General features: G+C 41.0%; 2 protein-coding genes and 1 pseudogene across 3 annotated transcripts; 1 reads left to right on the top strand and 2 right to left on the bottom strand.

Annotated features, from left to right (window-relative positions):
* Nucleotides 1–397: 397 nt before the first annotated feature.
* On the bottom strand, nucleotides 398–2309 carry gpr119 (G protein-coupled receptor 119). Its single transcript, XM_028982558.1, has one exon. It carries the CDS (start codon nucleotides 1698–1700, stop codon nucleotides 600–602), a length of 1101 nt encoding a protein of 366 aa, XP_028838391.1. The 5' UTR covers nucleotides 1701–2309; the 3' UTR covers nucleotides 398–599.
* Nucleotides 2310–4392: 2083 nt separating this feature from the next.
* On the top strand, nucleotides 4393–13060 carry slc25a14 (solute carrier family 25 member 14). 2 transcript variants are annotated; one of them, XM_028984266.1, is made up of 9 exons: nucleotides 4393–4529; nucleotides 5097–5195; nucleotides 5488–5626; nucleotides 5978–6072; nucleotides 8508–8593; nucleotides 8832–8927; nucleotides 9082–9206; nucleotides 9706–9919; nucleotides 10580–13060. In XM_028984266.1, the coding sequence occupies exons 2-9, from the start codon at nucleotides 5132–5134 to the stop codon at nucleotides 10619–10621; spliced, it is 861 nt and encodes a 286-aa protein (XP_028840099.1). In that variant the 5' UTR covers nucleotides 4393–4529; nucleotides 5097–5131; the 3' UTR covers nucleotides 10622–13060. The 2 variants fall into 2 exon arrangements, with proteins under 2 accessions (XP_028840099.1, XP_028840098.1); XM_028984265.1 differs by lacking the exon at nucleotides 4393–4529 and having other exon boundaries at nucleotides 4806–5195.
* A 1045-nt stretch (nucleotides 13061–14105) lies between these two features.
* Nucleotides 14106–14229, bottom strand: LOC114793224 (uncharacterized; annotated as a pseudogene).
* Between the last annotated feature and the right edge of the window lie 373 nt (nucleotides 14230–14602).

Below are 14602 nucleotides of genomic sequence, written 5' to 3' on the forward strand. Positions count from 1 at the left end.
CTGTTATGCATGTAGTTACACATCACTTAAGGTACAGAATGACTTGATATGACATGATAAAATCTCCATGATAATGGTGGATAATGGCTACAACTGTATTTATGATATTCACCATATGAAAAAAAAGTATTTTCTAAAACGTTAATATAGATCTTGATATAATTTGAACAAGTATTGTCTGCTACATTACGGTGCATTTATTTCCAAAAAGATTCAAGATTCAAGATTGGTTTATTGTCAGTACAACAGTATACACAGTATACCGTGTATTGAAGTAATGTTTTACACAGAACCCCTATAGTGCAATCATAAAAGAGAGAAAAATATGGAATATCCTATACAAATATGTGTGATTATACATAAACAGGTTGGAAATGAAAACCCCAGACCCCATGTGTTCTGTAAATATATATAAAGTATATTTGGTTTAATAAAGCACACGCACACACATTTTAAATGTGTTACATTACCTGGCATAATTGCTTTATATACCCGTTATACTATTACAGACTAATACAATTTTCCAACATCCCTGCTTTACATTATATGACCACAATAAGTGATACACTAGTGTACAAGAACATAAAAGAGTGATTATTTCAAGGTGTTGATGGTATGGCTAGGGACTCTCCACCAGCAAGGTTTGTCATGTCAAGGTGGTCACTAGGCACAGGCATCTGAGAGGACATTGGGATGTCTGTGTGGCACCCCAGTGGCGTGCCAAATGGTGCCATCAGGCACAGCATTTTGCTCTTTATACAGACAAATAACATGCAAATCTGCTCCTGCACCTCTTTTTGCCAGCACGCATAAACCAATGGGTTAACCAGTGAGTTTGTCAAGCCCAGCAACCACAGGTGGTTCTCTAAGAAATGGTAGAGTTCACATGTTGAGCAGAGCACCTGAACAACACTGACCACAAAGAAAGGGCACCAACAGAGTGTGAAACATCCCACCAGCACTGCCACTGTCCTCAAAGCTTTGACATGGCTCCAGTAGCGACTAGGTTGTGAGGCTCTTGAAGCTGCCTCACAGACCTGCTGGATCTGTCTTTGGTGGCCACAAGCAATTTTGAGGATGTCCAGGTAAAAGTACAGGAAGACACACAATACTGGGAAAAAGGCACCACAGAAAATGACGATGATGCTCTTTGGTTCGATGACTGAGAAAAAGGTGCAGATGCCATAATACTCTCCCTTTTGCATTTGCTTCACCATACAGGGCAGGAACCCAACTGTGATGGACAGAGCCCAGAGCAGTGCCAGGGCGCCTGCGGTTCGTCCCTTTCCTGAGAGGTGATTGTAGCGCAACGGCAGTTTGATGGCTACATAGCGGTCCAGCGAGATTAGGAACATGGTGAGAATGGAGGCAGCAGTTGGAGAGATGACAAAAGCCATTCGCAAGAGGCAGTCATTTTTGACAACAGGAGAATGAATGGAACGGAGGTTATCATATGCGAGCTTTGTGATAGCCAGACCCACCAGAATGTCAGCAAGGGAGAGGTTGAGAACGAAACACCAGCTCTGGATGCCCCTCCTCCTGATGAGCAACACCAAAGATATAGCAACCAAAAGATTAGTAGAGATGATTAGCATTGATCCAAAACTCAGGATCCAGCCAAAAACAACAATGTTCATCACTGCCTGAGAAGATGTTGATGACACAAGTCCAGTGGTTTGGTTAGCATCAGAATTTTCCATGCCCTTCTTCAGCTCTGCTACTGAGAGTTCATGCTTTTAAATAAAAAAAGAAGTGTTCCATGTTTCGTCATTGACAGGAAGTGAATGTTTTTTTTACCATCGGTTTTACATTTTACCACTGGCATGTCACTATCAGAAGAGGATCAAAATGTTAGTTTAGCCTTATCTGATTGTAGTTTTCCTTTCTTCCCAAATTGACCCTTGTTCACCATAGAGCTTGGCCCCCATCCCAGTTCCATCATCCCAAGTGTAGACATCCGGGAGTGAGAGGGCATTTTTATGGAATTGGTTTTACATTCACAGCATCCAATATTAACTCAATTTAAAAGATTTTTACAACAATATTGTTTGATCGGTTGAACAAAAATGAGACCTTTAGATTCTCCTGTGGCATCCTTGTAGACCTGGCAACTGAGGCAGAGGGCGAGATACGACGGGCAAAGAAGTGGATTTTTCGCTGAATCTCCTGAGACGCTTCATCCGCTTGGTTTTGCGCAGGCTGGATGTCCGTACCATGGGAATCCATCAACCACAACGAATACCAAGCAAAATCACCAAGACTAAAAATTACCAGTTTGAAGCAGCCACTGAAAACGTTCCTCATTTCACCATTCCCCTTCTCATGTCTGCCTTTTTATGAACAACCGGTCCCCTGCCCCCTTATTTGACGTAAATAAAATGACAGAGCAGCAAAGAGAGCGAGAGAGAGAGAGATGGGAGGAGTATGAATGAGGGGAGAGACTTTGTACACAACACGAATAGATATGAAAAGGCTCAGCGGTGGACAGGAGGCAGACATCACCATGACATTTTAAAGCCCAATATTTCTGCGATGATTAACTTCCTCTTGGGGTTTATAGTGTGGGAGGCTGGGTTCGAATCAGACTGTGTGTGAAAGGCAGCGGACATTCACAAAACTATCACGAATATCACAAACAAATAACAGTGAAATGTAATATTACACTGCTTCATCCTACTTGATGAAGCATTGTTTCAGGCAAAGAAAAGCTCTTTTTTTTTATTGCAACACAATAAGGCCATTCGCACACAGTGATGAGGGAATGCCATTCATCTCTGCTAGACCTTTCAGGACCATTCAAAGCAGCTCTTGGTCAGCAGTAAATGTGCCTGTGGCAGAAGCAGTGACAAACATTGGGATGGTGTTTATGCCCCTCTCTGCTCCGTACTCACTTGTGCGTAGGCCCCGTTTCGACTGGCGAACTTTATTTATTGCGGTTTTTGGACGGGAATAGGCACAGCACTTTTTTCTGGGACAGAAGATGTCTTTAAAGAGAAGGCTGCTTTCCATGTTGCTGTGTTGTGTCTACTGTTTGGCCTCGCTCTTCTGCTTACACCCTGACCGAAACAACTGTGTCTCCTTGGGTGCCCGGTGAGTGTTGGAAAGACGGCGGGTGGGTTTATTTTTTTTTGTAAACGCTTGCTTTTCTGCATCTCAAATGATCCAAATGACATAAGATGTGCTTTAACTGTAATTTAACTCATTAGGTTGTCTTTCATTTGTGAGTGGCAACAGTGACTGTGGCACCCCCATCTCCCTGCTTTTTTAAATTCATCTACAGGAATTGGGTGACAGTTGTCCAGCAGCTGTACCAGCGTGTGATGAGGCTGCTTCGCACAACTCTTTGAGGCCAGGAACAGGATTTACATCTCCAAGAAAATTGGCACAGCACTTACAAATAACCGGATTCAGCAACGCTCTGTCAATTTCTTTGGTCATCTGAGCTTTTTTGTGGGAAATGTGCTTCAAGAGCATCTGAGAATAATAGAGTAAAATGAGGAAAACAATTCATTTGAGCTTGAAAAGGTGTATTTTATAGTTATAATCATGTAAATTATATTAATACAGGTTATGCTTTATGAGAAAATAAATGATCCATGTTTTGTCTTTCTTTGCAGGTTTGAATTTTTTCTTTCAGAAGGACATCTGTATGCTTCAACCCCTTCTGCACATGGAAGCAGCTTATGCAATTCAGAGATTGTGGTTGTGAACAATTCATACCTTTTGAATTCATCAAATGTGCAGAGATCCTAAACTCATGAAGCAGTACTTTCTGGACCAAAAAAATGTAATTGCAAATTACTGATGGCTAATATCTGTCTATTTGGGACAGATTGATTTTAAGTGTGGACTTGAGATTTTTTTTTAAGTTTATAAAGTGAATTGCAGGTGCAGCTTTCTCTTTATCTTAAGGCATTGTAATCGCCCGGATAGTATATTCTATATACACAGAGAATTTGCATTCTTTCACACTTTAATTAATTTATGTAATTTCAGTAGAATCTACTGCATGTAAAAATGAATAAACAATAATACCAAAAGATCACGTATCTGTTTATTTGATCATGTTCTCTCCTGTATCTTAAGATCATATGTCACCATAACGTCACCCCCCGTCTACACTATGGTTTCTGCGCTCAGCGATCACAGCGATCACATTTTTATGTATTATAACGCAGCGTTATGCACGTTTTAATCCACCGTTTCAAAATAAAAGTGCAAGCGTGCCTTGCACTCAGGTCTGAGGGATTTTGTTTCAGCTTCCATCCCACACAATGGAAAGACTGTCGATTATTTGCGACCTTTTTTGTAACGTGATCCGACAAGGTGACAGTGACTTTGAACAGGGGAGTTACATCATGTTTAAAAAAAAAAAAAAAAAAAACACTTCCGGTTTTTCTTGTTCCTGTCACAACTCGAAAGCGGCGCAGCTTGAGGCTCAACTTTTGGCTTTGCGACCATCCTACATGTGGTTGCGCCAATGGGGACCAAAATGAAATAGGACAAATTCTTTGACATTTCAGTCTCAGGTGAGCACTTTAGAATACACTTGTCTAGATTTTGTGCCGAAATCTTAACCATTTTTTGACGAAATTAGATTTTTTTTTTGAAAACTAGCCGGTCAGCTGCTCCAACTTGTTGTATTGGTTAGCATGCTAGCGTTCGTTGTGAGTTTATCCCGTATTTATAAAATAAACAGACATTTTTTAAAATCTGGCAAACAACGCTGACATGCGTAAACCTTTTTTAGTGATGTAGTAGTTCCATTTAACTTCGACACTTCTTGTCGTTTTTACTCCCAGGGACGTTTCTCTTGAGTATGTCACTGTACAACCGGAAGTGGGCAGCACTGAGGTGTTTGCTGTCCAATCAGCTGCACGCAGTTCTTGATCGACGTCTGTGCTGACCAATCGAGTTGACGCAGTTGCGCGATGGCGCTGCCATTAATTTTTAATATAGGCAACCCATTCCGGTCCATATTTTGGCGATGGCAGGAACGAAGCCGGCTGCATTTAAAACGGGTAGCGCAATGCCTTGTTATGTGCGAATTAAAGCGTTTGTTTATTTGTATGTTGGTGGACTGCTGTTGTACATAGCGGGTCTCCATCACGCTGAGGGTGCCAGCACCGAAATGGCAAACCTGAATTGGAAACCCTTCGTCTACGGGGGGATGGCCTCCATCGTCGCCGAGTTTGGTAGCTAAACGTCCTACCTTTTTTTCACTACATGTCATTTCGTATTTCATAATATATATGTAGTTTTATATTCGTGTCATATTTAATTGGAAACACATATTATATTTTTATGTACATTTTGCTTAATGTGAAACAAAGGCATATTATTAAATAGAAGCTCAGTCGAATATTAGCCTCCTATATAAATCTTATAAGTGTGTTTCTGTGTTTAGCCAGACATTTATCAGGAGTCCCTTATGCCTACAGCTGCTAACTGCACCTGCTGCCGCTGCTTGTCTTCTCTTCCATTTAGGCACTTTTCCCATCGACTTGACAAAAACACGGCTTCAGGTGCAGGGCCAGTCCCACTGCATGGAGGTCCGGTACCGGGGCATGTTCCATGCGCTGTTCCGAATTGGCCGTGAGGAGGGCATACGGGCTCTCTATTCTGGGTGAGCGTGCATTCTGGGGGCTGTTAATTCTTATTCTAATCAAATGCTGATCGTTTCTTTGTCTTTTGGGAGGTGGAATTAAAAACCCAACTATCTGGATCCTTAACATCTCACAACCCTGGTGTCAGCTTTCTGGACAGTTAAAGTTAGAAACGTAGTTAGGAATCATGAGCAATAACTCATGATTCCATTAATAGATGTTCCAAGTAATTGAAAATCCATAAAACCATTTAGAAAGAAATATATATATAAATCATATATCTGCATTGAAATAAGCAAAATGTAATTTAAAAATATGTAGAAATGCTACCACCTCTGTCTTTCTCTCATTGGGCTTTATGTTGTTTCTAGGATTTCTCCGGCTCTTTTGCGGCAAGCATCATATGGAACAATCAAAATTGGTACATACAATACCCTAAAGAAGCTGTTTGTGAGTCGCCCTGAAGGTGGGTTTTTGAAGTAGACCCTTATTCTAGATCCTGCCCTCTTTATTGCTTATATTTGTCACAGTATTTATTTCTTTTAATGTTTCTTGGTTGATAATAAGCCTGTAATTAGCATGAATTTGGATAGCGTTTAACTGAACTTCAAATGCATTTGTAATGTTATGTGTATTATGCTGGCTTCTCAGGTGACATGTAACCTCTTGCTGAAGTACTGAATGTCAGACAGTAGGACTCTGGGCATCTTAACTTTAACTGCTGCCATGTGGAAATGTTGTCCACTGTAAGTGGACCTCTGAGAGAACAGGCCAATAAATGTGGGTGAAGTTCACATATGGTGAAAACATAGCCTTCTAAAATAACATCATCCTAAAACTATTAATAGAGCTCACTGGTCATAACTGCACTGACCTGACCATTGACATTCCTTTAAAGGTCCCCTATTATGAATAAATGTTTGCTTTTATATAGGTCTTAGTGTCCCCTAATACTGTATCTGAAGTGTCTTTCCGAAATTCAGCCTTGCTGCAGAATTACAGCAACTTTGGATCCAGTCCCACAATGAGATTTCCCCAGGACGTGCTGTTTTGGTGTCTGTAGCTTTAAATACTTTTGAGGAGGAGAGAGGTGGGACAAGGAGGAGAGCGGCCTATAGAAGTTGAGGGGGAGTTTCTCAGAATTTTTTTCACCAAAACAATGTTTGGCACAGACAGTAAGGCATTTTCCAGAAAAAAAAAAAGAACCCGCTGGTTCTTTAAGAGTCTTGCATGCATAAACTAAAAAAATACATTTGTGCTCGTTTTTACATCCAAGCAACCTCAATGCTTCACACGTTTTTAAGCCATGATTGTTGGTGGAGTTTCTTTTTTATGGGAGGGGTGGGAAATTATCTGGGCGAACGAAGCATGAGAAACGTGAGGTATCCTTTCCCCTTATGATGACATAAGGGGGCAAATTCCAGATCTGACCATCTGAACCGCTGCTGGTGAAGCAGAATGGCCAAAGCACTCTACATGGACCATAGACCGGCTAGGGGACCTCGTATTAATGTGAAATAATATCACAAAGTGACATTTTCATAATAAGGGGCATTTAAAAATGTAGTTTCGGTGGGATTTTGGAATGTCTATGTCTGCAGAGATTAGTGTATGTGTGTCTTTGCCTAGGTGTTGTGTAAATGAATTCTGTATGATGCTCAGATTTATTTATTTATTTATTAATAATACAAATCACAAAATGGGTTCACTTAATGCCTGCTGTGTCCAAAGCTGAATAATGAATCAAAATCCAGACACCACAAAGTAGATTGCTTTATATGTCATGTGTTTTGTCAAGATGGTTTGCTTTGTCTTGTTTCTCCTCTCTGCATGCCTTGCTGGGATGTGCCACTGTGTGTCAAATGCTTGTTTTGTAACAGGCTTTGGTTTGGCCTGCTGGTTGGCGGGGATACGGTTGCCAAAATTGAAGGGCGAGTGCGACGACCTGTCTAACTATTGGTCACACATTGATCAAGGATCACTGTAACTATTGTTCCTAAACTTGATCCATTTTACTTTTTGCTTTCTTCTTCCCTCTACCTTGTTCTTAAATATTTTTCCCAACTTAATGTCTCCTGAACTAACCTAACCTGTGTGATGAATGATAAATTCACATGAATTGTGCTCACTAAAAGTCTCTGCTGATCGTAGAAGTCGAAGCACTTGGGCAAACACTGGGTGCTGTTTGACCCAAAAATGAATTTGGGGAGACATGGCAGCTCACTTACGATCCCGGTCAAGGCCACAGTGCTGTCAGGTCAGGCAGGGTAGCCCAGGCATCACTCTTCATGTCCAAATTGAGCTTGCCGTTTCAGTCCAGAGTGTCCTGGAACACGCCTGTGGAGAAACTCAATTTTACCATTTCTCTCTTCAGGCTTCACATGAGCAAAGCTGCCATTTCATAATCACCTTATGTCTTCACCTGCTCTTTATCACACTTGTTTGCTGCAACTACTGCTTCAATGGATGTTCGTCTTGCAACAGGATCTGGATGCCTGCTGCTAAACTGCTGGCCTGTCTGGCTTTTGGGTGGCCCAGCCCCCAGTTACTTAAAGACATGTCCCACCCCCGGACCTGTTCTATGCAGAAGTAGTTTAGTCAACAATTACAATCCCGACACACAGCTCAGCCTGTGTTTTATTTTATTTTTGGTTAATTTAGCCATTAATTTTTGATTACAAAATGAGATAAATCACTAGAATTAGTGTACTGCATGTTTGTGTTCCTGCTGAAAACCAGGCTTATGTTGTTTTCTCAGAATATTACTGTGCAGAATGCTAGCCACTGCTAGGTGGTGCCTGCTTCATTTTTCAGTTTTTATTTCTTCCTTGTTTGTACCTCTTGTGTGTTTGGCTCTGTGCTTTCCTTTTCTTGAGGCTGAAAATGTACTTCCATTCACAGATGAAACTCTGGTCATCAATGTCTTCTGTGGAGTGGTGTCAGGAGTCCTGTCTTCCTCCTTGGCTAATCCTACAGATGTACTGAAGGTACTGTAAATCTTGGTTGTGAGTGAGCAAACAAAGTTTATTGCATCATGAATATGCCATGGAATTGCAAAGCAGTTTTTTCGCATGGTTGACACAATATAGTTTGTTATATATGCCAAGATAAAATTGTCCTCTTTTAGTTTTATATTCTCTACTTGCTTGCTATTATCATACCTCAATCCATTGTTCATAATTTACAATGAAATATTGGTCTAGTCTATTGATTCCTTGTTGACAGATCCGCATGCAGGCGCAGGGAAGTTTGCTCCAAGGCAGTATGATGGCTAACTTTATCAACATTTACCAGACAGAGGGTACTCGTGGCCTTTGGAGGGTATGAGTCCTTTTGTTTCGATTTAATTGAGTTTTTATTTAACCAGCCCTAGACGTCTGTAACTGAAATGCTCAGATGTGATTTAATTTAATTAAAGAATCAACTTGAAACTTGGTAAGGCCAAGCTAACCTCTTGCCTATCAAATTATCTCAGGGCGTCATCCCTACCGCCCAGCGGGCAGCTATTGTGGTTGGCGTTGAGTTGCCTGTCTATGACATCACCAAGAAGCACCTCATCCAGTCTGGCCTCATGGGAGACACCATTCTTACACATTTCATGTGAGTGCCGTTTAAAACAGATTTGAATGGTCTTATTTGTTTTAAATACTTTTTATAACACTTTAAGCTCTTTTAAGGGCCTTAGTTTAACTGCGTTTTCCGTCCATGCACAATACTCTTTGTGTAAGTAGCAGCTATCTTAACATTTAATGCAGCGGAAAACCTCCAAAACATTAGTACTGCTCAATGTGAAACCAACCCCCAGTGACTGCTTGTTGCTTGGTAACCTGCCTGCTAATGACCAAAACACAGGCCTCCATTGGGTTTTCTCCACAGTTACACTTCCCCCTACAACTGCCACTCCCACACCATTTGTGATGATCATATTCAGTGCTGCACACCTGTCAGTAAAAAAGCCAGTACAACAATTTTTATATTCTGTGTTACAATCTGATACAATCCAAAAATATCGAAATATACCCCGTATGTAAGATGTAAGTGGGGAAGGCGGGGAACCTAATTTATCTCTCGTAACACTTTACAATCTTATTCAATGTAGCTCCAGTTTCACATGTGGCCTGGCAGGAGCTCTGGCCTCCAACCCGGTGGATGTGGTTCGAACCCGCATGATGAACCAGCGCGTGCTGGCAGGCAACCCGCTCTACAAGGGCACATTGGACGGAGTCATGCAGACCTGGCGAGGAGAGGGATTCTTTGCTCTCTACAAAGGCTTCTGGCCCAACTGGCTTCGCCTGGGACCATGGAACATTATTGTATCCTTTCCGTCTATATAGAGTTTCAGGTCTTTTGGGCCTTGGTTTTAGGGATAGGGAATCTTTCTACTTATCACTTTTTTTGGTTATTGTGTAATTCCTGTGATTAGGTATTGAGGTTCTAGGGTGGTAGTAGCCTAGTGGGTAACACACTCGCCTATGAACCAGAAGACCCGGGTTCGAATCCCACTTACTACCATTGTGTCCCTGAGCAAGACACTTAACCCTAAATTGCTCCAGGGAGACTGTCCCTGTAACTACTGATTGTAAGTCGCTCTGGATAAGGGCGTCTGATAAATGCTGTAAATGTAAATGTAAATGTTCTGTAGATGTGAATGTTTTTATTCTTTCTTGCCACTAGAGGTCAGTATATAACAATATGATAGGAGGGTTTTTACACATTAACCAGTAATCTCTTCCTCTGTTAATATCTTTATTAAGGGCCTGATAAGCTAAGCCAGAAGTGTTAGTTAAGGCATGACTGTCAAGGTAGGGTGTGTCCAGAACATATTCTATGACTTTAATGACAGTGTTATAAATTAGAAGGAAGATCATTTTCCATTAAAACACAGTGTATTGGCTGAAGGTAGGCAACCCTTTTTTCATTAGTATTTGTTTTGCTGTATGAGACCGTTTTGTGATCCTTGACTGAATTTTCAGTTTTTCATCACATTTGAACAGCTCAAAAAGCTCCCTTTATAGCCAGTCTCCTGAGTTACATCTGTTGGTCTGGGGTGTGTATGTGTGGGGGCGGAGTCTGTAGAAACATCCAGATCTGCCTGCAACTGTTTTAGTGCATTTATGGTCCCTCCTTGCTCACATGTTCTTGTGTAGCTCTGTTATTTATGTGATCATTTCTGTGAACAGCTTTAAAATTCTATTTATTTTTTTTATCGTTTTAATATTTCTGTAATTTTTCATTATTTTGCTTCAGAACAACACCCCCAACATAATCACTCCTGGCAGCTAAAATATCAGTTTTTCAGTTTAGTTACAGTGCGGAACTGGGACAGTGATCGTTTGTTATAGCTGGGATGTGTTACATTTGGAACATGAGTACATCAGATACAACATCAGTGGGAGCACTGAAGTATTTTGTGTCTGAATGCACTCTGAATGTCTGTGCTGTCTACGGAAATGTCCAGTAGCTGCTACAGTAATAACTAGAATGGGTATAACGGCGTGTCCGTGAATAATATTTCTGAGTACTGTAACGGAACTGTGCCATCACTGGTCATTGACCTATCTTGTGACACTGATTGAAAATTATAAAATGCTATGATACAGATATATTTGTGGCAAACAGCCATTCACGTCCAACAAAAAAGTTTAATTCTGTAAGTTATGTTCACAAGCTGCACAAACTATATGAACACAGTGATCCCCTCCTATCTTATCCAAAAAGTTTTGTTTTAGTCTTTTGAAACACGCACAGAAAAGTTTAAATCGCTCCCAAATTAGATGGAAGCCACCCAGTCTTCAGTTGAAACATTAGAAAAGCTGTATTTCTATGTCCTGGCAAGCACATCCATGGTTAATATATTTAGTGGCTGACATTTTAGGTCAAAGTAGGTTTACTTTTGCCTTAGTTTTTAAATAGCCTGTACAATAAATGGTATGTAGCATTTCAGAGCCGGCCTTATTTGCCAAAGTACGTCTTTTCACTCCTTTAAAAAAAGAGTAGGTCACACACAGAAAAAGAAGAGCACTGTTACACATTAAGCTGAAATTGCGTAAATGCTTATTATTGCCTTTTTTTTTTATTTATTCTGCTTCTGTATGCAAACCTTGGTTTCCTCTGTGTTGCCACAAAGGAACTTTTAGCTGTTGTTTTATGAGTATTGATATGCCTGCTTTAATACACCTGTATGCAGATTTCTGTGTAATGGACAACAATGCAAAACACGTTTTTCTTACATGGATGCTTCCTTGTAGAACACATCTGCTGTTGCGAGAATGGCTTTTTCACACTGATTGCTTCATTTCTGTGAATGTTTGAACAGCACATTTACTGTTCTTGTTCTTTTTCTACTGTTCTTGTTCAGAATTTTGCTCTTTTTTTCTTCAAAATTTAGCCAAGACCAAGTGACACCTTTGAACTGTGTGCCAGTTTTCTTTTTGATTTCTCCTGACTGATATGATGCACTGCTCCAACGCCATTCGTATTGTAGCTGGTTTTCATTCTATATTTTCCCAGCTGACTTTTCAGAATGTGTTTTAATTTATTCAATGTCTGCAGAGTATTATTTTGAATGATATGCATTTTCAGGTGCTCTCCAAGGGACTTGCATAATACAAAAGCATGGTAATCGTGCTGCTTTGCCTAAAACATCAGACCGTTGCGTGGCATTGCTGCCGAGTTCCCTTTTCGGAAAGATCTGCTGTATGGCAAGCCGGTTGGTGGGTTTCTGCACTTTTCTTAGGATGCTGCTGAGCTGACTGGCCACATGTGAAAGGTGCTTCTTTGTGTGCTGAGCACAGCTAGAACGGGTGGATTCAGACTGGTGCCTAGCATGTGCATGAATATGTACAGTGTAGTTTGCTTGAGTTTTTGAACAGGGAAAGGGGTTTTAATACAATAGAAATAACACAATTCAGAACACTTGCATTGGGGGGAAAAATGGTTATCGAATCCATTCCACTCGACTTGCAATCAGTAAAATAAGAGGTCCTCTGTCCTGTTCTATAAGCCCTTCCCTCTGCAGTTTTTTTTTTAAATCTATGCTTCCAGCATGGCCCTTGCATCTTTGTAGTGATCAAGTCATTTTAATAAGGGTTGCAATGAAAACATTCTGGTGCCGGGAGGATATTGGCAGAGAACCCTGGCATGAAATTCACAAGTTTGCTATAATTTTTTTTTTTTATTATTGTCAAAGGGCATAGCTTTCATTACTGGGATGTTTTTCAGAATTGTTGTTGGGTCCCGTGGAATTCATGTGACCTCACAAATATCTCAGTCATTTGCACTTTTGTTGAGCCTGTCACAACCTTATTTTGCAGTTGTAATGTTTTTTTTGTTTTGTTTTTTTTATTGATCACAGATAGAAATGTAATTTCAAAAGAAAGATTTGAATAAATTGAGCTTTGTATTATGTAATTGTGCACCCTGAAAATAATAATAAAAAAAAAGAAATGTATGAACATTTGTTTGTTTTCTCCCTCTCTAGGCCCCTTTACATTGATGGTAGCACAGAAATAATGATTTGTTCCTTCCACTGAAAACAATGTCACTTAACATCATAGCACATGATCTACAGAATGCCTGGTGTTATTTATCCTTATGTGACAAGCTACTACATAAGTGAAAGTGATGAGCTGTCACATGACCGATGCTCCTTAAGTTCTTAGATGGACGTGCACATGAGAAAAAGGACGAAGATTATTAAAGAAAATGCGAAATACAAGTCATTGTTATCTTTATGTTCATCTGATGAGTATGGATATGGATATACAACCGGATGGCAGAGATGTGGACAAAAGTTGCCAATAGTGAGAAAGAGGGACCAGAGCCAGACCCAGCCACCTCACAAGGCTAGGCTACGCGAACATGGCGATAGGCTGAACTCGCGGACTTTTATTGCCCACCAGAAGCAGGTGTGGACTATGAACCAGCCCCACAGGCAATGCGCGGCCTCAGTGTGGAGGCCTACCTGCAGGGGTCGGAACAGAAGCTAGAAATGTTTTCACAGAACCCGTAAATTAACAATCTATGCCGTATACAACACTCCACCACACACGTTTAATGTAAGTGGCAGGTATATCAATTATGTTATGAGTTCATTACTCCATGGCATTCCTTCGTTTGAACCTACCACACTACCAGGGGAGACCTTGGGTACAGGAGCTTCACAGTGCCAACAAAGCACCCTGGTGTGGCAAGAATAGAATGAGAGAGAAATGTCTTTGCTTTCTGGACATTAATTTATTGTAACAAAAGTAAAGTAAGATCCACATGAAAACAGTGAAGATTTGGATTGGATTATACTGCGGATTTCGGGGATCTATTGTCATGGTGAAACACTGCAGCACAGCACACGGTGACACAACAAAATGTGTCCTGTCTTTAACCATCACACTTGGTGAGCAGTGGGCAGCCATGACAGGCGCCCAGGGAGCAGTGTGTGGGGACGATGCTTTGCTCACTGGTTATAGGTCTACTTCCTTAACCGCTACTACACCACTGCCCCAACAGCGCGAACGCAGTCCCCCACTTCCAGAAATGATGCAGTCGAGATTCCCCACACCTGGCAGGGCCTCAGCCAGGGAGGACCACATACTTGAGCATGGAATCTCCCCGGCCAGGTAAGTATGATCAACCGGTCTGGTTGATGTGGGACAAGTTTTACACCTTTCTGATGCAGCCCTCCCCATGTTCCCAGTCTTGGGAATGGTACCACGAAATACGGTGTCACGTGTATTTGAGACGTATTCCCCAGTGGCTGGGTTTCAGCTAATATGATCAGAAACACAGCATTTTTGGTCAAATACTGAATAAAATTGCTGGTTTCCTTAATTAATGATTTCCATTCAAATACCACACACAAACACTCAGACACACGATGGTGAGAGGTTCTAGTAATTCTAGTGCTGCGTTAACATGCATCAGTGCCACTGCAGGAACAGACACACGGAATGTGTCGTAATGGAATAAACAAAATGAACACAACTCTGCAAGTATCTGCT

Source organism: Denticeps clupeoides, chromosome 6 (genome assembly GCF_900700375.1).
Source record: "Denticeps clupeoides chromosome 6, fDenClu1.1, whole genome shotgun sequence".
Taxonomy (NCBI): domain Eukaryota; kingdom Metazoa; phylum Chordata; class Actinopteri; order Clupeiformes; family Denticipitidae; genus Denticeps; species Denticeps clupeoides.

Excerpts from the sequence above, each read along its gene's own strand:
- gpr119 (XM_028982558.1), bottom strand. The coding sequence starts at position 1,700 with ATGGAAAATTCTGATGCTAACCAAACCACTGGACTTGTGTCATCAACA.
- slc25a14 (XM_028984265.1), top strand. The coding sequence starts at position 4,988 with ATGGCAGGAACGAAGCCGGCTGCATTTAAAACGGGTAGCGCAATGCCT. Across the intron at positions 5,627-5,977 it reads ATACGGGCTCTCTATTCTGG|GATTTCTCCGGCTCTTTTGC; the intron begins GTGAGCGTGCAT and ends TGTTGTTTCTAG. Across the intron at positions 8,928-9,081 it reads GTACTCGTGGCCTTTGGAGG|GGCGTCATCCCTACCGCCCA; the intron begins GTATGAGTCCTT and ends AAATTATCTCAG.